Here is a 27559-nt window from a genome sequence, read left to right as displayed (position 1 = left end):
TGTGCTGATAGGCTCAAGTTAAAATTAGGGTATAAGATATAAAAGCAAGAGTGCGAAGAGCAGAGCAGTGGGCAAAGACGTCCGAACAGTAGCAAAGCAGGAAGCAGCGTCTTTGCAGGAAATGGCGGTCTCCAGAAACGTCCGCGGGGCTACGTTTCCAGAATGAGCTTGGATTGTCAAAATAAGTTGTCTCTGTGTGTGTGTGTGTGTGTGTGTGTGTGGGGCCTCATATACGAAGACTTGTGTTGAATTCATACTAAAACATTGGGTGTGGACAAAGCTGTAAATGTGTATACGCAGACATGCACGAGCACAAAACAAATTCCTGCCTCCTCCCCATATGAATATGCTAATGACTCTACTTTGGCAAAACCCAACAAAAAAGCAACGGCAAAATCAAGCAAGAAGAGAAACTTGACAGAATGTGAATGTGAGGTGCTGCTAGTTTCTCCTCCAGAATTATTAACAATAGAAAACTATAGAGTGTGAGAGTTTAGCTGACGCGGTTAACACAGTGGGGTCTGAACATCGCACTGAGTGGATTAAAAAATAAATAGTTCAATCTAAAGGCTCCTACACACCTGGGCGCTCTTTGTTTGTGTTTATCGTCAGCATTCTATGAGCCGTTTTTCTGTATTCAAACCCAAGCGATTAATACTGGTGTCAAGCAGAAGAGTAAGCAATATCACTCCTTGACGTTAGATGGTGCTGCACATCTTTAAGCTTCCGACACCCACTTATAACACAGAAGGAGAGGAGAGGAAGTTCACACGCTTGTTGTTGAACTTACTGGTGACTCAAACAAGCATGGATGGTTCAAGCGGCAGCTTGAATCTGATCTGATTGGTGGAGAAGGTTAAGGTCAAAACAAAAAAACTAGCATGAGGCAATTTTTTTTTTTAAATGACGCTTTTGCGCCTGCCGTTTTGCGTTTTGGTGTGCACGATCACATTGACGCCCGTTATTTAGTCACGAGGCGTTAAACGTCGACGGAAAACACGAGCAAAAAATGTCTCAGTGTGCACGAGCCTTAAAGGTGCAGGTTAAGAGGAGAACAGTGGCGTACCGTTAAGGTGTGGACAGAACTAGCGAGGGAAAAGGGGATGCTGAACTAACACCCTTTGAGGAGAGAGTCGCCTCACTTTACTGTCTGGAGTAATGTCCGTGTCTGTGGGAGACACAGATGTATTAGAGCACAGGTGTCAAACTCAGAGACACAGCTCTGCACAGTTTAGCTCCAACCCTAATTAAACACACCTGATCAAACTATTTGAGTCCTTCAGGCTTGTTTGAAACCTACAGGTAAGCATGTTGAAGCAGGGTTGGAACTAAACTGTGCAGGGCTTCGGCCCTCCAGGAATTGAGTTTGACACCCCTGTATTAGAGGAACACTCGGTTAGGGCGGTATACTCACTGCAGTCAATGGCAGAATCACTACACAACCCCATGAAAACAGTGGAGTGGTTTTCTCTTATGAACTGGTGTAAATCAGTATATTATATTGAGACACAGCGACACAATATCACACACAATCATGAGAAATGAACAAGTGAATAACTGATGTTCAGTGTATAGTAATGTCTTAAACCCTGATTTAAGATCACTGTTAAACACACAGTAGTAAATCTACATAGTTGATCTGCCTTTCATTTCATTTCAGCGCTTTGTGTTTTTCTTTCTGATCATTATGTTGTGACTATTTGAGGGACTTTTATTTTGACACTTCCTGTAGGCCCCATATAAAGAGGAAGGCCTGTGTGATTGTGGAGGGAAACACTGTTTGGACTGGAGCACTAGCTGTGTTTGTGAGCTGTTTCTGGACATCTTTGACTCTTTCTCTTAGACTCTATTGATGGACGATTCTGTCATGGATTTGAATGGGAATATTGGGGCTTTTGATCATGTTTGGGAGGATTTTTGGACACATTCTTCATTGGTGTTTGATCAAACTAATCTCCTCAGGCTCTTCACTGGACGTCTTGATGAAGGATTATTGATCAACTCAACTGGACAATCAGGTCAGTTCTGTTGCTTTAGTTGATGACTGTAATATATTGATGTGTGTGTGTGTGTGTGTGTGTGTGTGTGTGTGTGTGTGTGTGTGTGTGTGTGTGTGTGTGTGTGTTCATTTCTATAGTTTGACATGTCTAAGCCTGACCCTGATAGAAGTAAAGTTGGTTTTATATTTGCACATTCGCACTTACGCTCCCCTAATAAAATATTAGAAAACTATTGTTTGCAAATTCCAAATAGCGAAATCACACTAGCAGACAACTATTATCAAACTACAACAGCGTTCATGGTCAAAGAAATCATGCTAGTGTTGTTTGAAGTGTTACTTACATGCGATTTCAGACCGAATATTCAATATCGCGTGAAAAACAACAAAGGGACCGAGTCAAAAGTTCTCAGGTTGTTGAAAAACGAACAAAAGGAATTCAGCCAATTACTATAACGGTACACATCACTTACATTTTGCATTACAATGACATGTTTTTATTGATTAATATATTTCATGTAATTTTATATATATATATATATATATATATATATATATATATATATATATATATATATATATATATATACATACACACAATTTTTTGTTTCTGATTTATATGTAACCTTGTCATTTGATTTGTTTAAATAGGTTTTGAAATCATGGCCTGTGCACATCAACATCTGTGGACCCTGCAGAACATGCATGCAACCTGTGCCCTGCTGTTTTCCTTACCTCTGTCTTACCCATTGTCTTAACTAAATATTGTAACACTGTCATTTCTGTTTTTTCTGTTTATGACATGTTGTTGTACATTAAACTATCATTATATCATAAATAGTGTGCATTTATTATGATCATTATAATTTGTTGATCCTACAATGATTGGACAACAAAAAAAATTACACATTTACATACACAATGAAAAACAAACACTACAGAAATTATGCTCTAAAATATTACTATAAACTATTGTAGAACATATATTTCTCCAAACTTACTTGTGAGTGATAGATATTATTATTACAGATGTCTGACATTAATTTGTTGATGCTACAATTATTTCACAACAAAATATTAAGATATTTACATTCATGAAAAACACTACAGAAATTATGCTCACAATTATTAATAAAAAATTTCACACCATATTTTTCTCAAAAAGTGCTTGTGAGTGATAGGGGATATTATGACTGATGTCTGATATTAATTTGTTAATCCTAAAATGATTGAACAACAAGATATTACGATATCTGTGTTTAACATGAAAAACATACTGTAGAAAATATGATTAGAATTATCAATATAAATTTATTTACAAGATATATTTATGAAAAGCTACTTATGAGTGATACACAATATTATTACTGATGCCTAATATTAATTTGTTGACACTACAATGGTTGGACTTTAAGAAATTTAGACATCTACATCCACAATGAAAAACACTACAGAAAATATGCAAACAAATATTAATATAAATTATTTCTCAACATATATTTATGAAAATGTACTTGTGAGTGATAGATAATATAATTATTGATGTCTGATATTAATTTGTTGATCCTACAATAATTGTAAAGCAAGATATTAGGATATCTGCATTTACCATGAAAAAAAAAACTGAGGAAAAAATGCTTATAATTATCAATATAGTTTTTTTTTTACAAAATATATTTATGAAAAGCTACTTGTGAGTCATAGATAATATTATTACTGATGGCTGGATTTAATTTCTTTATCCTACATTTATTTCACAACAAGATATTAAGATATTTAGATTCATAAAAAAAAACACTACAGAAATTATGCTTTTAAATATTAATATTAATTCATATCTAACATACATTTATTAAACGGTGCTTGTGAGTGATAGACAATAGTATTACTGATGTCCGATGTTCATTTGCTGACCCTACAATGATTGTGAAACAAGATATCAGGATGTTTACATTCACAATGAAACACACACTACAGAAATTATTTGCATAAATAAAGCATATTAATTAATGTACAGGATATATTTATAAAAAGGTCATTGTGAGTTATAGATAATATTATTAACGATGTCTAATTTTAATTTGTTGCTCCTACAACATTTGGACATTAGAAAATTAAGATTTTTACATTTACAATGAAAAAAACACACTACAGAAATTATGTGCACATAAAAATGAATATAAATTAATGCAAACCATATATTTATCAAAATGTGATTGTGAGTGATAGACAATATAATTATTGATGCCTGATGTTTATTTGCTGACCCTACAATGATTTTAAAACACAATATTAACATATTTACAATCATTAAAAACACACACTGCAGAAATTATGAACACAAATTTTAATATAAATTAATATACATTATATATTTATGAAAAGCTTCTTGTGAGTGATAGACAATATTACTGCTGATGTCTGATAATAGTTTGTTGACGCTAAAAACAAGATATTAAGATATTTACATTTATGAAAAAGACACACTACAGCAATTATGATCATAAATATTAATGAATTTTTTTACACCATATATTTCTCTAAAAGTACTTGTGAGTGATAGATAATATTATGACTGATGTCTGATATTTATTTCTTTATCCTACAATGATTTCACAACAACATATTAAGACATCTGCGTTTACTATAAAAAAACATATGCTGTGGAAAATATGCTTATAATTATCAATATAAATTTATTTGCAAGATATATTTATGAAAAGCTTCTTGTGAGTGATAGACAATATTACTGCTGATGTCTGATATTAGTTTGTTGATGCTACAATTATTGTGAAACAAGATATTAAGATATCAACGTTTACCATGAAAAATATGTACTGTAGAAAATATGCTTATAAAAATTAATGTTAAATTGTTTGCAACACGTATTTATATAAGGCTACTTGTGAGTGATAGGGGATATCATGACTGATGTTTGATGTTCAATTGTTGATGCTACAGTGATTGGACAACAAAATATTAAGATATTTACATTCACTGTGATGAAAAACACAATTAATTATGCTTAATTAATTATGAAATTATGCTTATAAATATGAATATAAATTCAACATATAGTTGTGAAAATGTACTTGAGAGTAATAGATAATATACTTATTGATGTCTGATTTTAATTTGTTAATCCTACAATGATTTTGAAACAAGATATTAATATATTTTACAATTAAAAAAAAACACTATAGAAAATATGCTTTAAAAGTCCACCTTAATAATTCTTGTGCACAATAGTAAAATAATATTTCAATGGTGGTGGTAATGGTGGTATTGATTTCAAGCATGAATCTTTATTTTTGTTGTACTCGTATAACTTATTTAAAGAATATTATAAGTATTTTTGTTACTTTTTATGTTAGCCTAAAGTCAAAGTCATGAATGTGTGTTTTTTTTTTAAAATATATATAAAAATAGTTTCCCAGAGATGGGTTGTGGCTGGAAGGGCATCCGCTGCATAAAATCTTGCTGGATAAGTTGGCGGTTCATTCCGCTGTGGCGACCCCGGATTAATAAAAACTAAGCTGAAAAGAAAATAAATGAATGACTTAATAAAAATATTTTTTATTAGCATAATTTTTCCAGCATTTGTCTACATGTTCTAGTCTAGTGTACTCATCATTTCTTTTACTAATAACATCTCTTTCAATATTATTTTGTATTTTTTTAAGTTTGCTTACAACCACTGCATGTATTTAATCTTTTTATTTAAAAATATAAAATTATGTTTTTTATACATTGTAATTTAACCAATTTTTCCCACATCAATCTTCATGTTGTGGTGACATCAATTGTTTTACGTATAATATTTATTTATTTCAATATTTTTCTCGTATTATTTAAGTTTGCCTATAATCAATCTTCTATACATTTACAGGTGTAAAAAAGTACTTTAAAATATATTAGTTTAAGCAAAATTTTTTCCCACATGAGTCTTCATTTTATGTTGTACTCACATCAATTATTTTACTAATGTGCACAGCAATTATATGGTGAACTTTTAAAGCATATTTTCTATCAAGTTTTTTTTTTTTTTTTCCAAAATCATTGTAGGATTAACAAATTAAAATCAGACATCAATAAGTATATTATCTATTACTCTCAAGTACATTTTCACAACTATATGTTGTAAATGAATTTATATTCATATTTATAAGCATAATTTCTGTAGTGTTTTTCATCACAGTGAATGTAAATATCTTAATATTTTGTTGTCCAATCACTGTAGCATCAACAATTGAACATCAAACATCAGTCATGATATCCCCTATCACTCACAAGTAGCCTTATATAAATACGTGTTGCAAACAATTTAATATAATTTTTTATAAGCATATTTTCTATAGTACATATTTTTCATGGTAAACGTTGATATCTTAATATCTTGTTTCACAATAATTGTAGCATTAACAAACTATTATCAGACATCAGCAGTAATATTGTCTATCACTCACAAGAAGCTTTTCATAAATATATCTTGCAAATAAATTTATATTGATAATTATAAGCATATTTTCCACAGCATATGTTTTTTACAGTAAACACAGATATCTTAATATTTTGTTCCACAATCATTGTAGGATTAACTAATTAAAATCAGCCATCAGCAGTAATATTGTCTATCACTCACACGTAATTTTTGAGAAATATATGGTCTACATTAACTATTATTAATATTTATGCACATAATTTCTGTAGTGTGTGTTTTTCACAGTGAATTTAAATATGTTAATAGCTTGTTGTCCAATCATTGTAGGATCAACAAATTAAAATCAGCCATCAGTAATAATATTGTCTATCAGTCACAAGTACATGTTTCTACAATTAGCAAAATATGAACCTATAGTTGTAATTACAATGTAACAAAACAGTTAAAACAATGAACAACACATACAGTGTCCAATCATTGTAGCATCAACAAATTGAAATTAGCCATCGGTTATCATATTGTCTATCACTTACAAGTACCTTTTTATATATGTTTATATGTTGTAAATGAATTTATATAAATATTTGTGATCATAATATCAGTAGTTTATGTTTTTCAGTGAATGTAAATATCCTTATATCTTGTTTTACAATCAATGTAGGATTAACAAATTAACATCAGACATCAGTAATATTATTGTGTATAACTCATAAAAATTTGTGGAGAAATATATGGTGTAACATAATTTAAATGAATATTTACGACCATATTTTTTTAGTGTATGATTTTCATAGTGAATGTAAATAATTTAACTTCTTAATGTCCAATCATTGTAGGATCAACAAATTGCTATCAGACATCAGTAATAATATTATCTATCACTCACAAGTACCTTTTGAGAAATATATGTCATAAAAAAATTATATTAATATTTGTGTGAATATTTACTGTAGTGTGTGTTTTTCAGTGTGAATGTAAATATCTTGTTTCACAATAATTGTAGCATCAACAAACTAATATCAGACATCAGCAGTAATATTGTCTATCACTCACAAGAAGCTTTTCATAAATATATAATGTATATTAATTTATATTAAAATTTGTGTTCATAATTTCTGCAGTGTGTGTTTTTAATGATTGTAAATATGTTAATATTGTGTTTTAAAATCATTGTAGGGTCAACAAATAAACATCAGGCATCAATAATTATATTGTCTATCACTAACAAGCACATTTTGATAAATATATGGTTTGCATTAATTTATATTCATTTTTATGTGCACATAATTTCTGTAGTGTGTTTTTTTCATTGTAAATGTAAAAATCTTAATTTTCTAATGTCCAAATGTTGTAGGAGCAACAAATTAAATTAGACATCATTAATAATATTATCTAAAACTCACAAGCACCGTTTAATAAATGTATGTTAGATATGAATTAATATTAATATTTATAAGCATAATTTCTGTAGTGTTTTTCATGAAATAAATGTAGGATAAAGAAATTAAATCCAGCCATCAGTAATAATATTATCTATGACTCACAAGTAGCTTTTCATAAATATATTTTGTAAAAAAAATTATATTGATAATTGTAAGCATATTTTCCACAGTTTGTTTTTTTCATGGTAAATGCAGATATCCTAATATCTTGCTTTACAATTATTGTAGGATCAATAAATTAATATCAGACATCAATAATTATATTATCTATCACTCACAAGTACATTTTCATAAATATATGTTGTAAAATAATTTATATTAATATTTGTGTGCATATTTTCTGTAGTGTTCATTGTGGATGTAGATGTCTTAATTTCTTTAAGTCCAACCATTGTAACATCAACAAATTAACATCAGAAATCAATAATTATATTATCTATCACTCACAAGTAGCTTTTCATAAATATATCTTGTATATGAATTTATAAGAATATTTATAAGCATATTTTTATAGTATTTTTCTTGCATTTCAAAACAAGTTTATTTAAAAAGCACACTTCATACACAATGATAATTTAAGAATAAATCCATTACATCTCCCATTTCATCATTTTATCATGCAATTACATTGATTACAAACACAAATTACAAAAGGTCTGCTGGTCTTCCTAGTGCAGCTCTATATTGACACATGGGACATGAAACAAACATTGGCAAGAATCTCACTTAATATGTAATGAAAGTACAACTTATTACATTACTATGTAATATGTGGCAATTATGTATAAAAATATTGTGCAAATACATGCAAGTAAAAAAAAAAAACATTCCAAAGTGAATAATAGCATTGTAAATCCCCAAATGCATAGATTCTCATTTTGGACTCTTTTCGTCCACATGAGCCGAACTCATTTCATGACACTGTTATTTGCTGTCTTGAAAATATTTTTTTATTCACATGTACTTCAGCAGAGTAACATTTTAAAGGAGGGAGCCAGTGGTGAAGTTCACAAGTCTCAATCTGGCCATCTTTTGCTTGCGTACAATCTGTAAATAATTAGGAAAAAGAAGAGGGGAAAAAACATATATAGTTATTCATATTACACATGAACATGTATACTTGTGTAAAGTGTATATACATTAATCATAACTCAAAAATCAGTGTATAAAATTACTATTCTAATATACTATTCTAAATTACTAAGTCTATTCTAAAGGTTTTATGTTTTTAAATTGTTTTAATATAATGTATACATAAACATGTCTGTGATATATTGTTTGCAGATGATTTTATTAAGATTAAGTAGTAGGCTTACTATAGACAGTGAACGTTGGCAGCTTGATTTTACAAACTGATAGTTTGTAGACGGTCCCTCAAAAAAGCGATGACGTCACCTCCTTCATAGAGGTAAGCGTGTTTTTCTACTCCTTTAAAACGCTGAGTTTGACAGAAAAGTGTGGCGTACATTTTGCTCATAATCGACTACAACGGTAAATAATTGAATTTGGATTCTTTACTTGCTGATTAACAAACTTATTGAACGCAGAGGTCGGAATGTGCGAATATAAAACCAACTTTACTTCTATCTGACCCTGTGCTGTTTAATGGTGTGTGGACTTTAATCTGAACACCTTTAACCTCATTATTCATTATTCTCAGCTGAGCTAAAGGAAGTCCAGTCTGACCCAAGCTTTTCTTTGATTTTCATGGGCAGCCATACAGTGAATAATTACTGTGCCTCTCTGCCAATACAACATAAGGCATGGCTTATAAAACAAAAGCAACATATTATAAGCATTAAATATGAGTAAAGTCCTCTAATATAAATGAAGAGGCAGGAGAAATGCATTTTCTAGATGTTCTACAACAGCTTTCAGCTTTATTTGTGTATTCTCTGCGTACATGGGTAGATTCTGGATCTCAGGATGAGGAGAAATGGGCCGAATATTAAATTACAGGGTTGTTTTGGGATGGTTCTGGTTTGGATGTTGGATATGAAAATGATCTTCTGCCTGAAGTCTATTTTGATAATCCAGATTATGTTAATCAGGGGTGTCCAAACTCGGTCCTGGAGGATCGGTGTCTTGCATAGTTTAGCTCCAACTACCTTCAGCGCTCCTGCTTTGATTAGCTGGTTCTGGTCTGTTTTATTGGGGTAGGAACTAAAATATGCATGACACCTGCCCTCCTGGAGCGAGTTTGGGCAGCCCTGATGTAAACAGTTGAGATTGTTCAGAATATAATGTGTGTAAATGTGACCGAAGTTCAGTCAGATACTGGATCAGGATCAGTTTGAGCTTCAGTAATCAACACTGAGCTTATGTTCAGTCATGCATCATTACATACGGTATGCTTTTGACTAAACTCTTTTTTTTAAAAAAAAAAGATCAGAACACACATTTATAAATCATTTTAATTGGAAAACATTTGATGTTAATCTGCATTTGAACACTCAGCATGCATAAACCTGGCAACAACTATCATTTATTAAAGAGCAGTTTGCAACATCTTAGTGCAGCTAATGACTGTAAATGTGTTTTTGATCATAGTGCCAAACTAATATTAGGACAATTCAGAAAAATAGAGCATTTCTGCATTTGAACACTGGTCTGATTATAAAACTCTTATCTACATAAATCGAGTTCTTAATATCTAAATGATTTCTAGCTGTCAACATTATATGGATTATTTGCAGGAATATACTTGTTCTGAACAGGATCCCAATGATATTGCTGCTGTACATCTATATAGTTACAGTTGAGGTCTGAATTCTACTTTAGTTCAAATAAAGGAAAAATGAATATGCTGAGCAACAGATACTGGAGTGACCTTTATCTTTGTGCCGCTGAGACTGCAGCTCTGCACAAGACGTTTGGCCAGCTGAGAAATTAAAATGGTCCAACTGAGTCTGGTTCCTCTCAAGGTTTTTTTTTCACTTTCGCCAATTGGTGAAGTTTTTTTTTTTTCCCTCTCTGCTGTCGCCACTAGCTTATATGGTTCAGGATCTGTAGAGCTGCGCATCGATGAGTTTTTCTCTCCAGTGTTTAGACCCTCAGTAGTGATTATTAAACCACACTGAACTAAACTTAAACACTGAAAACTGAACTACACTGTTCCAATTATTGTGATCTACTATGTGAAGCTACAATCTACATTGTAAAAACGCTTTACAAATAAAGCTGAATTGAATTCAATTTGTTATCCTGGCTTGCAGATTTTCCATGTAAATGAAATCATTTTTTACTATGGTATAACCAATGGTTTGCTTTTATCTAGTGTTAGTAGAGGAGCTCTTTTTAATGTCATCTGTAGATTAAAATATCATAAGCCTTTTATATTTCAACAGACTCTTAACTATCTGCCAGTGTTTATCACTATTAGCTGGAAAATACTCGTTCTGAATGAGATCCCGATGATGCCGTTTCTCTACATCTTTATAGTTGAGTGATGTGGACTAAACGTGATTGGCTGATTTGAAATTATGTCAAATCTTGAATAAATAATGCTGGTTTCACAGCCCTTGGCAGGACGGTTAAGTGTCTTCTCACTGAACTTTACACATCTTCTGTTTGGCTAGTTTCTGCGTGGCTCTGATGGCCAGCTGAACGGCCTCTGTGCGGCTGATTCCTTTGCTCACGGCCTCCTTCAGCGCGCTCTCCTTCTCCTCCGCCGTCACCACCACCTTCTTCAGGAGCTGTGCTACAGCCGCGATGCACGCGTCAGAGAACGAGCGCTCCGCCTCATGCCGGGAATCCTCCACCAAACGCCAGTATATCTTCTGCCATTCCGTCTGAGTGACCTTCTTGCGCTTCTGCTTGAACTGCTTGACTTTCTCCTGCAGTTTCTGCTTCTGGATCTGCTGGATGTGTTTCTCGGTTTCGTTAAACATGTCATTAGTGAAGTGCGCTCCTTCATTTTCCTCCACCATCTCCTCTACTTTACCGATCAGGTCTTTAAACTGGGGGAAACTGGCTGAGTTGTTGTCTAGACAGAAGAACCGTTTTCCACAACTCTCCACGAGCTCTTTGAGATCTGGATCGCTGTCCTGCAGGAACTGCTCGATGGTTTTATTCTCCTTCTCTAACTGATCTTTATAAGTGAACAGGATCATGGTGTATTTCTCCATCTGGTCTCCGAACACTTCTTTGAGCTGCTCCACAGTTTTTTTATTCTCCTCAGTGAATCTGTCCACTTTAATCACTACCAGAAACGTGTGTGGACCAGGAGAGGCGTACGTGAAGCATTTGAGTATTTCGCTTTTAATCTCCTCCTCGCTGAGTTTAGTGTCGTAGAGTCCAGGAGTGTCGATGACGGAGATCTCTCTGTTGATTCTCACCATGGTTTCTGACTGGCACTCTTTGGTCTGAGAGCTTGAGCTAGAGAAGGATTTGAAGCGGTTTCTGCCGATGATGGTGTTCCCACTGGCACTTTTTCCCACTCCAGTTTTTCAAGGCAGAACCAGTCTGATCTGCTCTTTCCCTTCAGGAGTCTGAGGATGCGAATCTTCTGTTGAGCTGTCTTCTGAAACTGCAGCAGAAACGTCCAGTCACTAACAGCATCGATTAAGTGCAGTCTTTCTTAAAGGTAAATTTGGATAAATCTAGACATGGCTGAATGTTAAGAGTTCAGTACATGTTAAATATTATACGGTGATCCTCACTCCATTGTTTTCTTGTTCTCTTGTAAATCCCATGAAAAATTATAATGAAATGCCAACTCTGACAATCCATAAAGGATCATTAATATGCACCTCACAGCTGTTTAATTGGCCAAAAGTGTTCCGAGGGATATTACAACAATGATAACTTTCCCCTTGTTTTTAAGTTCATCTAAGCTTGTAATTAGCTTACTCTGTATGTGGGACTTTTATTTTGAAAACGAGAGGCAGGCAATGTGGCTTGATTTATTTATTTTTATTTTTTTTATAAAAATGTGCGTAATTCAATTTAAATCATACTTTAAATCAAACAACACCATTGTTTCCAAATGCGTAATTGCACAATCCCATTGAAAATCAGGCCAAAATGCTGATCAGATCATTAATATGCACTAGGGCTGCAACAACAAATCGATTAAAATTGATTACTAAAAGCGTTGGCAATGAATTTCATAATCGATTAATCGACTAAATAAAAAAGTCTGGAATGGCCAACTATGCAAAAGTGATGACAGGAGAGCACCTTGGCAATGATCCAGCACCTAAAACACAAACATGTTGGAGTCTTGATGAAGAGGAAAAGAGCAACAGCAGGGTAAATCCTGAATCCTACTTTTGTTCCGTTCTGATGTGAGGACCGTAATGTCCCTGGTGCGGGTATTTACTTGTTATCCAGCTTGAAAGGCATGACGTTAAAAATTTTAACTGAGCTTTTGGTGCTTGGCTGGTGCTGAGTCAGAGAAAGACGTATCAAATTATCACAATTATGCAGTGTTTTAACCACCCAATGCTTATTTTATGTATTAGACATATAAATGCACACAAGTACTAATAAAACAAAACATTTAGAGTTTGTAAAACAAAAAAGGAAGTCTATAGAACTCTAACGATCCATTCAAATATAATTTGCTGATGTGTAATATTCATATCAGATACACATAGTGAAAGTAACTATAAAGTTGTCTATTCTTCTCCCTGCTGGCCACTTGCTTGCATGCATTTTAGGAGTAACTGATGAATTTACGTGTTGAATATGGCATGTTCTGCTTTTTATGAATGAGGCATACGACTGGACGCAAGTAAACATGGCGATGTCCATCTAACGTTATAGACAAGGAAAATGGCATAAGAAAATTAAGTGATGCTTAACTTCTGTTTGAGATTATATCTCATTAAGATTATTTTTCTGACCCCATTGGCAAATAATTAAGCTTGTTTTATGCAATTACTTAATTTTGAGGTGGGTTTTTTCAAAAAAACAAATCATAATTTCTTATGGTGTTTTAATGTGTCTAGTATGTATCTTGATTTAAGATTTATTTTTAGATATTTAGATTGAAAACAGGACAACATTACCAAGTTATGTTTTTTTTAATTATTATTATTATTATTATTATTATACCAACTCATGGATGTTTAAGGACAACATGTTTGTGCACTTTCTAAAGATTTTAGTTCTGTTTTTGAATAAATAGTTGGAAATTTAATGCTTTTTTTTTATCTTATTCATCGATTAATTGAAAAAATAATCAACAGATTAATCGATTAATGAAAATAATCATTAATTGCAGCCCTAATATGCATGTCCCATATTGGGTTTGATTGTACACAAAGTTTTATAGTGATATTACTATTTTTGTGGAACTCTTATTTTGAAAAGGAAAGAGCAGAAAGATTGCATCAGCTTTCTGTAAAACAGTCATCCATGCATGACTATGGAGTATTCCGTGTATCAGAACACAAAATGCAGGATATACAGATTAAAATGTATTCGGCAACACCCAAAAGGAGTTTAAAATCTGTTTAACTGTATATTTTGTTAGTTTAACTGTACAAAAAAAAAAAAACTACTAACACTCCCCTTCTTAGACTTTACAGACCTGAAACTTGTCTTTAGTACTTATTCATTGTTGCTCTTAGTTGTGTAAATTGCTTTCTTGTCCTCATTTGTGAGTCGCTTTGGATAAAAGCGTCTGCTAAATGACTAAATGTAAATGTAAATGTAAAATGTATATTATGACATCTACAACTCAACTCTGGAGCAAAATAGGTAGCCTGGAGGCATATAGATATAGCTCATTAATATTCATAACCATTCCAAATATGGTCAAAACACAGCTTTTTATTCTAGGGTTGAATTCTGGGGTTATAAATGATCATATAAAACCTACTGTGGGGATATCAGAGAACAATGAATTAATGTAGCAGCCATGTCCTTTCGTTAACAGACAACTTCAGAATATTGACAAACCAAGCCAAAATTACCTATAAGCACTTAATATTTCACTGAAAAAAGAAATAGTGTTGTTATAGTCTTATAACATATAATGCTAATAATAATTGGGTGGATTATAGTTAGCTTTATGTGTTGAGTACTTCATTATCCATCACGCTCATCTGATCCGTGCAGTAAAAGTTTGCTCTAGAATAAATTGAATATTTACTTTATGACAGCAGTTTGATTCAATTACTCTAAAAATAAACTTACAATTGACGAAAGCCTCCTTGCTGTCGCTTCTTCTCATGTGCTCCATTATAAAGTTTCCACCGTTCTCCTCCACCATTCCCTCAATCTTCTCCAGCAGATCCTTCACCTGATCTCCTGATTTACTCTTGTTGTTGAAACAGTGAAATCTTCCTCCACATTCAGTCACCAGCCTCTGGAGATCTGCGTGATCCTGATCTTCAAGATGTTCCCCAATGTTCTGGTCCAGATCCTCAAGCTCATCGTCATGAGTGAACAGGATCATGATGTACTTCTGAACTTCAGGACCAAACAGATGTTTAATAAACTCCAGGATCTTCTCTTCATTTTCCACCTCCTTCACTAAAGGCACGACCAGCAGAACTGAACTGAGACCGGCTGAACATGCAGACAGCAGCTGCTCCTGCAGTTTCTCTTTATCCACATCTGGATCCAGCAGATCTGGACAGTCCAGCACATCAATCTGCTTCTGTCCGATCTGCGTTACAGCATTACAAACCTCCCCAAACTCGGCTTCAGCTTCATTCTTCTTCTGTTTTACGTGAACTTTAAATCTCTTTTTCCCTAGGATGGTGTTTCCAGATGAGCTTCTCCCAGAGCCCTTCCTGCCCACCAGGAGGATCCGCATCACTGGGTCATCCGGACTGGAGCTGCTCGCAGACATCTCTGAAACAGACAGACAATACAGAGTATGACATTGTTTCATATTGTCATGTTCATGGTCACTTTTCAGTCTCAACTTTGTCAGTTTATTACAAAACAACTGAGGGTTTATGTGAATAATCACTATTAATGAGTGCTAAAAGACATCTCTGAGCACATGCAAACAACAGTACACACTCTTCAAAGATGAATGAATCAAATGCACTTCAGCAAATCAAGTGCTTCCCATGCAAGTCACATTTACTAAAGGAATGAATGCAGAGTGCTCAAAGCACGGCAGGATGTGACTCAATCCTTTTATATTCGATTTATTGAGTTTTCCAAGCGGCAACCTCCCGCTCTCCATCATCAAGCTAATACAGAAGTAACTGAAGTTGCAATTCATTGCTAGTCCTGCCTCCATAATATTGCAGATTTCTATCAGCCCAGTGTTAAAATGTCTGACTTTACAGCAGAATAATAGCTGTTTACAGTCTGGCACAAAAGATGGTTTTGGTTCATAAAGCTAATGTTAGCCTTCATGACAACAGTGAGGGGGTGAATTTCATTATAACCCATCGGTTTCGTTTATATTAAGTCTGCATAATTAAGGTTGTGGCCACTTGAATGACAGCTAGGTCTCGGTGGTCGTCGTCACCTCAGCTGATTCCGGCTGATTAGCTGCTGAACCCAGCATATGTATCGTATTTTTGTGTTATTTTAAGTGGTTTTACACAGTCAGTCGCCTTTTGGAATTATTTCCTACAATTATCAGATGATATGGCACGCTGTGTGCACTTAATTGTGCTCACAAACTATTCACATGGCCTCCGTTTCCCAGCTGAGTGAAATTATTTACTTATATACCATCTCTATAAATGTATTTGTTTTATTTAAGATCATTTATAATTTATAATGTTCTTTAAAGCTGTAATGCACTCCAAAATGTGCCAGACTGATTAGCTGTAGGCTCTAGATCAGTCATCTGAAGCGTTGTCTTGCAGTGTTCTGCTGGACTTCATCAATAGTCTTGCATTTACTAACACACACTATATCTGAATTGTTTGGAAGTCATTCACGTTTTCCTCCTGTAGAGAAACATCATAAGAACTATACTTAGTGGCTCAATGTGTTACAGCAGTAGTTAAGGGATCAACTAATGATGAGTTAAGGCATGCACTAATCATAATCTAGCTTTAACCACAACATGTTCACAACATCCCTTGTTTGTTAATGCACTGATGAACACTTTAGTTTTAGCTAAATGTATCCAACATGAACTCATGAGGTGTAAATGTTTGTTTGTCATAACTTTACGTGGAGGGGCATATCATCATTAACTCCTCATCATCTCCTGTGTTTGAACTGTTCATTTCTATTAAGACGAACACCTTTCTGTTGTTGTTTTTTTTTTATGTAAGCATGCAGTAGATGTTCATGATGATCATTGGTAGTGAGTCAATGCAAACGTGAGAAAAGAGGTGGATTATTCTCCCATGGTGTGAACAACACAGAACACAATGCGTTTGCCATGAACGTGTGGAACTCATCTCGGTCACATCTGAGTTAAGAAGTGTTGGCCAATCAAAATCTAGAAAACAGCACGCATGCTGACGTCATGTACAAAAAAGTCTTTTAGTATCCACACGACCACTCATGTAGCCAGGGCTGCAGTATAAGCTGAACTGGTGCTATAGGCAAACAACGATCACGCCTCCTCAATATGAAAGTGAAAGCTGATGTGACGAAAGTCACGAAGTGGACAAACTTGAGGACAGGGGGGTGGGGGCGGTGTCGCAGATGAAAGTTAGGACCGGGGGGTGGGGGGTGGGGGGTGGCAGTGTCGCAGACGAAAAGTCAGGACCCAGGGGCTGTCGCGACCGCCGCCCTCACTATTCCGCGCCTGCTCTGTCTGTACCTAGAGTTTCTTAAATCATTCAGCCGGGCCAGACTGCGATTTTGAAAATATCTGTGTTCATGTGGACAAGAGATGAGATTCAGGTTTTCATCTTTAGTCATGTCAGCAGTGTTTACCATATTTATCACATATGCAGGGCCGGAGTGGGACTCCTTTTCAGCCCTGGAGTTTCAAGACTATAAAATAAGGTCATTTTCAATTCAGTTTCTAATGAATTGATCACGTCTTTTTCAAGAAAACAGCTGCTTTAGAACTTCAAATATTCAACAACCCTAACAGTGTTATGTCTTAACAATAAAAATAATAATAATAATTACTCAGGTGAGGTTCGAACACAGGTCAGCGGCGCCTTAACCCAACGTGCTGACCACTGGACCACAATGGTGTTACACTGGTGCGACGATACAGTTTTTTCAAGCACAGTATTACTCTCTATTGATTACTCTCCATTTTTCTCTATTGATGGTTTAATCTTGTTCTCCCCTTTTTAGATTTGTGATCAAGTTATGTCAGATTTATTAATGTAGTGAATCGTCTGATGTTCATTGAGCAGGTATAATATTCATTAATATTAATTACTCTAATTCTTATATTCACTTATTTGCCGCTGTTTGGGGTTGAATGATAGTTACGTCATCATTTTGCTCATGGGGCTGCGAGAAAATAAGAAGAGCGGAGCTGCGGCAAAATCATGAATAAAAAGAGTGAGGCTATGCTCAAATAAATAAATAAATGAAAAAAGTGCGACAGCTGAGAGTGCAGCAGCTAGGGACACCGGCCCTCGAGGCCAAAAAACGGACCAGCCCACTTGGAATTCTCCTGGTCCTCCCGATTAGCCAATCCAGGCCTGCACACACACACCTCCAATGGTTTGGATTCAGATTGGGCGATTAAGGTGAGCAGAAATGGAGGTGTTCACTGTACATAACATGTACAAAACAGCAATAACCTGTGGCTTTCCTGCCGAGCCTGAAAATAAATATGTATGCATGGCTCTGTACAGACAACAACTTCATCAGCAGAACATGAAAAACAAAGAAAAATAAAAGATGAGCTTCTGCACGTTCACAATAGAGGAACACAACAAGTCTGTTGTGTTGCTCCAAAGCTAAAAGACACTTGCCAGTGATTTCTGCTCCTCCACTGTTCACCCACAAAGCTTCAGAACATCAGTGGAAGATCACACTATCTCCACTGAAGTACCCTGATAACATGATCAACAGTCAGAAGATTTGCATTCAGTATTTGTAATAGTGGCCCATTCACCTAAACAGTTCACTCAAATCTGAAGACAAGAGAAAATCAACTGAAGAAGGTTGAAAACCTGTAACCGTCGACTCCCATGGCATCTGAGGGGGAGCGTGCCTTTGGCTGATGCCTGCTGGATTGTCCATCACTGTCCTGTTCATTTCTCTACCATACGTCATCTCAAACAGTGTTTCAGAGAATTTAGAAGTACATCCAACCAGCATGACAGCATGTTCCAGTTCCAGCCAATATCCAGCAACATTTGCCTTGGAAGAGAAGCGAGTCAACATCCGAAGGCCACAATCAGCATCTTGACCTGCACTGAGTGTGGCGATGGTGATGATACTGCCTGTTTACTGATACTGATCCCCCTCCACACCTCAAACACAGCGACAACACAAGTGTGCCATTACATTTATGATGAGTCTAGGAGAACTGGATAAACTACATTGGGTATAGTAATAGAAAAGGAGAGAGTGTGTGTTTCCCGACACTGTGGCTTGAAGCACATCCACCAATAAAACATTAACTTGTCCTTCAGCATATCTTGTTTTGCTTGGCTTATTTTGACTCTGTTGTTTCTGGAGTTTGAATGTTTCAAGATCTTTACTGTCTATAGAGGGTCAAGAATGTTCTCACATTTTATCTAAAATATTTTGATGATTGGTTTTGTAAATGAACATATGTCTAAAGAACAACATGAGGCTAATTATTGACCGCATTTTCATTTCCCTTTCATGATTAGATCTGGTAGGCCTTAACAAAGGGCATTTCATTACAAGGGCATTTACCTGGACAAATGTGTACTTTGGGCATCACAGTGCAAACAAAACACAGGACCAAACACAAACACACACACACACACACACACACATTTATACGCCTGCAAATAGATAAACTCCTACATGTGTGCAGGTCCTCTATGGGGCAAAAGGACAGTTTATTCAGAGGATAAATATCACTTGTGAGATCCGGCGAGCTTCAGATTTCAGCAAAGATTTTCAACAGAAGATCTCATCTCTCAAACTATCAAGAACACACAGAGACTGCAGGTAAGAATGGGAACAGCTGCTTAAGAGCTGTCGATGTCTAGAGCTTAACTAGACTATTCAGAAAACCTTTCAGATTGCAAACCATTTCAGGATCAAATATCAGCTGTTTTAAATGTCATCACATGAAGTTTTATCGACCTGTTTTTAATAAAAGTAATTGATCATCACTGGACTGCACAAAAGCAGTGTCCTGCAGACAATTAACATGCTCAGGTTGATTACAAGATGCTGTGCAGTGTAAAGAGTTCCAGATCATGTTAGTGAGACGCAGTGTGTTTCTTTGCTTTATTTTGCTGAGAGTTTGTTTCTGAACAAGACAATTCAGTGCAGCATTCTGTGAGAGTCTGAAAGATGACCCAGTTGTGATAGTATTAGGTTCTAGAGTAATGTTGCAGCACACATTCATTCAGGCGTCTGGTCTATTGACTTTATTCCAGTAGGTCTCCTTGTGAACTTCCCCCAGATGGCGTCACTTCTGATGTCCCTGAAGCAGCCGATCTGCATCAGCATGTGTGTTTATCTATGGCTGGCGGTGCTCGCTGTAGTCAACACAGAGGTAAGGGCACTTGATCACCGTGTTACGTTTCTGCATCGTGTGTGTTTTGGGAGGTTTTTATTTTAAAAGGATGTGGACACTCATTTTACTTAAACTCTTTTTACTGTAAACCGTTATTTTAAAAAAAAAACAGGAGATATTACAACCAAAAGGAGAGACTGGGTCTGTAAATGAGGAAACCTCAGGACTTCACATCTTAACATCGAGAAGAGTTAAGAAGAGTCCAAGTAAGATGTGCTGTTAGCACTTTGTTTTTTAATTGCTCGCTCTGAGCACGATGCTAACCGCTGATTGTGGGATGGGAGCTGTTTTATCATATTAACTTGACTTAAGTTTATGTAACTGGGGTAGAGGGTTATAAAACTGAGGTCTTGCTTATTGGGCCCAAAATCCTCACACGCAAAAATCTAGAGCACTGTCTAACCCTTGATGGATTCTTAGTTCAGTCCTCATCTTCAGTCAGTAATTTGGGGATGATGTTTGATAGCAGCCTACCATATAAAGGCCAGATTTCTAGCATCTGTAAAACTCCATTTTCATCTTAAAAATGTTGCCAAACTTCGACATCTGCTATTACAGTCTGATTTCGGAGAAGCTTATTCATGCTTTCATGACCTCTCAGTTAGATTACTGTAATGTGTTACTAGGCGGTTGGCCTAATTAACAAACTTCAACTAGTTCAAAATGCACCTGCTAGAGTGCTATCTATCTAGAACAGAAATATGATCATACTCTAGTTCAGGGGTCACTAAACTTGGAGGGCCGGTGTCCTGCAGATTTTAACTCCAACCTTAATCAAACACACCTGAACGAGCTAATCAAGGTGTTACTAGGTATACTTGAAACACCCAGGCATGTGTGTTGAAGCAAGATGAAGTTAAACCCTGCAGGGAAACCGGCCCTCCAGGACCGAGATTGGTGACCCCTGCTCTAGTTCTTTCATCATTGCATTGGCTCCCTATTCAATCTTATCTGGCAGCTAAACTCTGAAACAGCCTTCCTAGCACAGTTCTGGAAGCAGACACACCGTCAGTTTAAGACTGGATTGAACACACATCTCTCTGCTCAGCATAAACAAACACAAACTCTGTTTAACTCCAAACCCTCTAAAGGATTGTTAGTCTGCATTATTCAGTGCTCCCAGAGCCGGGAACACTTCCCTAAAGACATTATAATGTGAACGGCATCTGCGCTTATGTTTTTTTTTTTTTTTTATGTATTCTTGAGGTTTCCATAATGCTGGAACAGGCCTTTTCCTGAGCAGGTGCTGTGGTGGTCATGGAGGAGTGGAGAGCATAATATTGATCCTTGTAAGACGCCATTGACACACGAGCCCTTGCATTGATCCATTTGCTCCTTGCCGTTGTCTCCACTGGCTTGCATGGCAAAATCATTGAGACAATTGTTTTCAACAGGTCTCTTAAACTTCAAGGGGAGTTTAGACAATTGTCAATCTGGTTTCAGAGCACATCACAGTACAGAGAGCGCTCTTATAAAGATAATCAATGATATACGCAGAAATACTGATTCAAGTAAACTAACAGTGCTGGTACTGCTCGATCTTAGTGCTGCATTTGACACTGTCAATCAAATGCTACAGTCTAGATGCCGGAGACTGCAGAGCGCTGGACGTCAATTGTGAAGAAGCTGCAGGTCACCGGCTGGTGTTCAGGCTGGCCCTTCAGGATCAATGCAAGGACTTGTCTGCCACTGAGGGCTTACAGGAATCAGTCTCATGCTCTCCCCTGCAACAAAGCAGCTGTTCAGTATACGGCCTGGTCCAGGATTATGGAAACATATCATGTCACCCTGCAGCCCAAGACCGGTTACTCACTGAAGCTAAGCAGGGCTGAGCCTGGTCAGTACCTCAATGGGAGACCAGTAGGGAAAACTAGGTTGCTGTTGGAAGTGGTGTTAGTGAGGCCAGCAGGGGGCGCTCAACCTGTGGTCTGTGTGAGTCCTAATGCCCCAGTATAGTGAAGGGGACACTACACTGTCAGTGGGCGCCGTCTTTCGGATGAGACGTTAAACCGAGGTCCTGACTCTCTGTGCTCATTAAAAATCCCATGGCACTTCTCGTAAAGAGCAGGGGTGTAACCCGGTGTCCTGGCCAAAGTCCCTCTATCGGCCCTTACAATCATGGCCTCCCAATCATCCCCTTCCACTGAATTGGCTCTATCACTGTCTCTCCACTACACCAATAGCTGGTATGTGGTGAAGCACTGGCGCCGTTGTCCTGTGGCTGCCGTCGCATCATCCAAGTGGAGCTGCACACTGGTGGTGGTGTGGAGAGACCCCCCCTCATGATTGTGAAGCGCTTTGGGTGTATGGCCATACACAATAAATGCACTATAGAAATGCACATTACATTACAAACACAAATCAAAGCTCATTTTAATGCATAATTGGTCAGTAAAGCTGGTTCTTTTAAACCATCCAAAAAGTGTTCAACACCTTCTATGATCCCTATGGTGTAATGACTTTATCTAATATTGATTTTCCTTTTCGTTACTTACAACACCCATGGCATCAGACACATTGGAAGTGGCAGCTCTAGGCAGACCTCTGTATCCTGGTGTGCTGTACGACGCTCGCAGTGATTCCTTCATCAGAGGTGATGCTTTAATTATAAAGGAATCTTTCTCTTTCATTTAAAGGGCCACGAAACACCTGTCTCAGCAGTACGTTTTCACACGTCTAGTTTGGATAAAGTCAGGAAATTAGGTGTGTCCAGCTCTGTTTAGGTGGGAGTGTCGGGGGAGGGAAAGAGGGAAGGTTTTGTATAAAAATGAGAGTTTCCATTGAACACGTGCTAAACAACACACAGACACTGGAGAGAAAGACTGTGACCGTGTTTACATGGACATCAGCAATCACATTATTTTCCAAACTCATTTAGGAGCATTTCCTGCATGTCCCCGTGTCGAACCACATATTGGATGCAGGAACTGCTGGAAGAGTGTAGTTTTAATAGAGTGTTTAACACCGCACAGTGAATGGGAGATAAAACCCTCCACATTTCTCAGTAACTTAAATGCACTCGGTAATCGCCAGAAAGCTGTGTGTGTATAGACTATCCTGTCACAACATGTGGTGAAAATCCTACAGGACAATAATAGTTTGATCACAATGTTTACACTCGGAGAGCAGCATTTACAGCAGATCTTTCAGCCCATAATACTGTAGTGATATTAATTGTTATTAAACTGAGTAACTCAATCATTCTGACTAAGGTCTGTCTTTAAACACTGAAAGAGTACTGCTGACCATACCAACTCACTCTACCTCTGAATGAACATAAACAAAGAGCACTGATCACACACTGACCACATCTGTAGAGACTGTCATGACTGTCGGTGTCCACCTGAGGGCGCTGTAGTTCAATGGACACTGAGTGAAACTACAGCGCCCAAAAAGACTACATTTCCATACATTCTTTCGTGCACACACCCGATCTGTCATCTACACTGATTTCAACCACAGCTGTCTCCAAAATTACTCCAATCTGGACTATATATTACCATTCCACCTCTGTTTGTGACTGCGTCGTTTGTCTATCTTGTCAGCTCTGGTATGTTGTTCTTGATCTCGCTCTTGTATCTTGCTTAAGTCTAGTTCGTGTTTAATCTGTTTTAGTTTCTTGTTTTGTTGTTTGTATGTTATTTTGTTTGCACTTTAGATTTTGGATTTTGTTCACTGTTACCGCACTATTCCTTGTCCTCATTTGTAAGTCGCTTTGGATAAAAGCGTCTGCTAAATGACTAAATGTAAATGTAAATGTAAATCTGCACTTGGATCAATACCCTTTTTGTTCCTGTTTTTGTTCTGTTTTTATCACGCTTAACGTGACAGAGACAGGACAATCAAAACCAACAGGAGCTTATTAAGCTGTCTTTATTAAGAGGAGACAAGCAGAGACCATTTCCAGACGAGAAAGCTCTTGGGTAAAGCATGTTGCGCACAAACGTAGTTCTTTGGCATGCACTGTGAGTCCAGCTGCGCTCTCATAGCGGGAAATTGAAAACAAAACCTTCACTGCAGCAAATTACAAACGACCCGTGTCTCTAAACAATTCTTGTTCTTCCACTTGTTTTGGCAGCACAACGTGGCGACTCTGCCGTCTGAACACTGTAACAGGTCTTCGAAGCTATCATGCATATTAATGAAGCGCGCAGATTGCTTTGAATAAAGTCTTTATCATGAATTAATGCTGCACGCTCAGATGTCACGATGCTCTCACAGGTACAGACGTCCAATCTACACACTGAAATACACACAAGGATCTAATCAGCATGACACAGCTTTAAAAATTCATTTCAAACCGAAAGAATGAATATGCTGGAAATAACGCAAAAACTACCAATTTTCACTTTTTAGTGAGCTATATGTGTCCTAATAGTGTTTTTAGCAGCTTGGGACACATATACGACTGTCAACAGCTCAACACTGTGTTCTGGTGTTTCGTGACTCTTTAACAAGCAGTTTAAACTAAAAACGCATCTACTGACCTTGTATCTGGTTCAGCTCACAAAGCATGTCCCTTAAATAAGTGTGTGGAGTATTGATGGGATTTAATCAGCAACAATTGGATTTATCAAACATAGGGACATGTATTGTTTATTTGTCAATCCTACACCAAATTGTTAGTGCTCAAGTTAAATACAAACCCCTGATCTGTCTCTATAAAACACACTTCTCATTTCAGGTGTTAAGCTGTGGGATGATAAATTACTGACTGAACATGTAAGCAGTCGTCCACAGACCAGAACAGACCTGACGTTCAGCAGCTCTGACTCTCTCTCAACTAAATTCAGTCATCTGGACGTCAGTGGTTCCCTGAAGGTCAGTTTCTTCGGCGGGCTTCTTGAGCTGGGCGGATCTGCCAGATACCTGCGTGACACCAAATCCTCAACCCGCCAGTCCAGGTGTACCATGTATTACAGCGGAATCACACGATACGAAGAGCTCTCGATGAACAAACTGGGCATGATCACCTACCCTCAGGTGTTTGAGCAGAAATCTGCAACTCATGTGGTGATCGCGGTGCAGTACGGAGCTCAGGCGGCCGTAGTGTTCAATCGCATGATCTCAGAAGAGGAGAACTTTGAGAGCAATGAGAGAGAACTGCAGGCCATGTTGGAGAAGATCTTTAAATATAACATCCAGGGAACTGCAGCTTTACGAATGAGCAATGAAGAAAAGGAATTTGCCAAGGAAATCACCTGCACGTTTCATGGTGACCTCCATCCTGATCACAGCTGCGCCACATATGAGGATGCCCTGGAGCTCTTCAAGAATCTCCCAAAGATGCTGAAGGAGAACCCGCAGAACGCCGTCCCAGTGAAAGTCTGGCTGTACCCGCTGCATCTCCTGAACGCAACAGCAGCTCGAGTGGAGAGAGAAATCAGTGCAGGCACGGCTCGTGATCTTGAGGGAATAATGGAGGACTTGGAAGAAGCAGAGAAGATTTATAATGAACTGTCTGAAAGTAGGCTGGCTAATAAATTCAGAGATATCAAAGAGCGGCTGAACTTGTTTTATCAATCGTTTAAATTTTATAAGTCAATGCTGCAGAGCGCAGTCGGCCGGGTTTTACCTGCTATTCGAGGAGGACAGAAGGAGGAGAAGAGTCTGGAGGACATCCTGAAGATACACAGAAACTCTCCATTTAGATCTGACCAGCTGAAACTGTGGTTGAATGATGCAAAGCAGGAGATCAGTGTCCTGACTGCACAAATCAACTCACTGAAAGGGGTCAACATCGTTGAGCCAGAAAAGGTCAACATTATTTCAGGTTCTAATAAAGTAGCCTGCCTGACCTTCACTTCTCTGAAGTATGACGACCCGTATCTGTCAGCCCTACAGGAGTTTGTGAAAACAGACGGGTTTGATGCTCCAGAAGGGGAACAACACCTGGGATCTGTGCCAACTCTCAAAAAATGGTTTCATGATCCTGATATGATCTCTGACGTTAACTATGCAACCAATTTGTTTAAAACGTTTTTTTCTGAACAAGCACAGCAAGTCACAGCTGTTATTTCCGCCATCTCTGATCCATCCCATCCAGGCTCCTCCGTCAATATTTATGTAGATGGGCGCTTGATATTTAAAGATTTTCAGTTGCCTTTCCAATACTTGGGGGTGTGCGGCGCTCCCAAGACCGTTAAAGACAAAGAATGGTGCAAATCAGAGAGAGTACTGAAAGCTCTAGAACTGGCCAAGCAAAGGAATCAATGAACAATAATAATGAAGTGTGGAGTTATATCCAAACACACGTCCTGTTCTTATCCACATATGCTGATGCAGACGTCTCCAAAACCCCACAGCTGGACACATCTACACTTGTGTTTATTCTAAATCTGCAGATAATCAATAATACTGCTAATAATAATCACATCATACAGATGCAGATGGACATCAATAAACTGAAGAAGCCCCCTGAGGTGAAGAAGGCATGGAGGCAGTGTGTTTATATGGATGTAGAAAATCATCATTTCTGGATCATTTTAATCCTTTAATTGTGTTCATTTGTAAAGATGTGTGTGTAATGCTGATCATCCTGTGTGTATTCAGCAGTGTGTGAGTGTTTGGACCTGCATAGGCACATAACTAACACTGGACTTTAGTGCAGCATTCAGTTGTTCAGTGCTCCAACAATGCGCCTTAACACACCTCCTGTTCAGACCAGCACACGCATGAGACCACAGAGTGGGGTGTAAATGAATTTACTATTTAAACAACACTGCCTAAAACGTGAAAACTACTGTTGCGCTGGTCTGAAAATAACAACAAATCGAGCATAACATATCTTGAACCATATAGAGCCCATAAATATAGTCATAATTGATTACCAGAAGCAGAATCACTGTTAGACAATAAAAAAAATAACTCAACTTGATAAAATGCTAAAATTATTGTGGAAAATAGCTTTTAAATAAGGAAATGGGCTACTTGTGTGCTGTGAGCGCTTCTGCTGTTGATGATCATTAAAGGGGCTTCAGATGATGATGATGATGATGATGATGATGATGATGATGATGATGCAGTGGTCATGATTGTCTTTCAGCTCCTCAGTTTCTGTAGTGAATCATGTCAGACAGTAAAGGAAAGAGCCTCTG

The 27559-nt window shown here is 37.0% G+C and overlaps 2 protein-coding genes across 23 annotated transcripts in view; one reads left to right on the top strand and one right to left on the bottom strand.

The window, feature by feature from the left end:
* The first annotated feature begins 1765 nt into the window (after positions 1 to 1765).
* On the top strand, positions 1766 to 27559 carry zgc:172051. 16 transcript variants are annotated; one of them, XM_073934280.1, is made up of 7 exons: positions 9259 to 9290; positions 15594 to 15714; positions 19749 to 19885; positions 20349 to 20441; positions 20575 to 20668; positions 22975 to 23055; positions 25147 to 27559. In XM_073934280.1, exons 4-7 carry the CDS (start codon positions 20349 to 20351, stop codon positions 26676 to 26678), a joined length of 1800 nt encoding a protein of 599 aa, XP_073790381.1. In that variant the 5' UTR covers positions 9259 to 9290; positions 15594 to 15714; positions 19749 to 19885; the 3' UTR covers positions 26679 to 27559.
* The window catches only part of LOC100331338 (GTPase IMAP family member 7-like), a 217413-nt gene continuing 198247 nt past the window's right edge, over positions 8394 to 27559 (bottom strand). Inside the window, exons 1-4 of one of the 7 annotated variants that reach the window (XM_073943774.1) lie at positions 18910 to 18973; positions 18709 to 18789; positions 15029 to 15691; positions 10286 to 12410 (exon numbers count right to left, since the gene is read on the bottom strand). In XM_073943774.1, coding sequence (XP_073799875.1) covers positions 11428 to 12222 — 795 coding nt within the window. In that variant the 5' untranslated portion in view covers positions 12223 to 12410; positions 15029 to 15691; positions 18709 to 18789; positions 18910 to 18973 and the 3' untranslated portion in view covers positions 10286 to 11427. Of the gene's footprint in view, positions 8930 to 9198; positions 9331 to 10278; positions 12411 to 12543; positions 12714 to 15028; positions 15867 to 17585; positions 17796 to 18708; positions 18790 to 18909; positions 19798 to 27559 lie in introns of those variants that run through there. The other 6 variants (XM_073943772.1, XM_073943775.1, XM_073943773.1 and 3 more) reach the window with 6 other exon arrangements.

This window comes from Danio rerio, chromosome 3 (assembly GCF_049306965.1).
Source record: "Danio rerio strain Tuebingen ecotype United States chromosome 3, GRCz12tu, whole genome shotgun sequence".
Lineage (NCBI taxonomy): Eukaryota > Metazoa > Chordata > Actinopteri > Cypriniformes > Danionidae > Danio > Danio rerio.
This window is presented reverse-complemented; position numbering and strand designations above follow the sequence as displayed.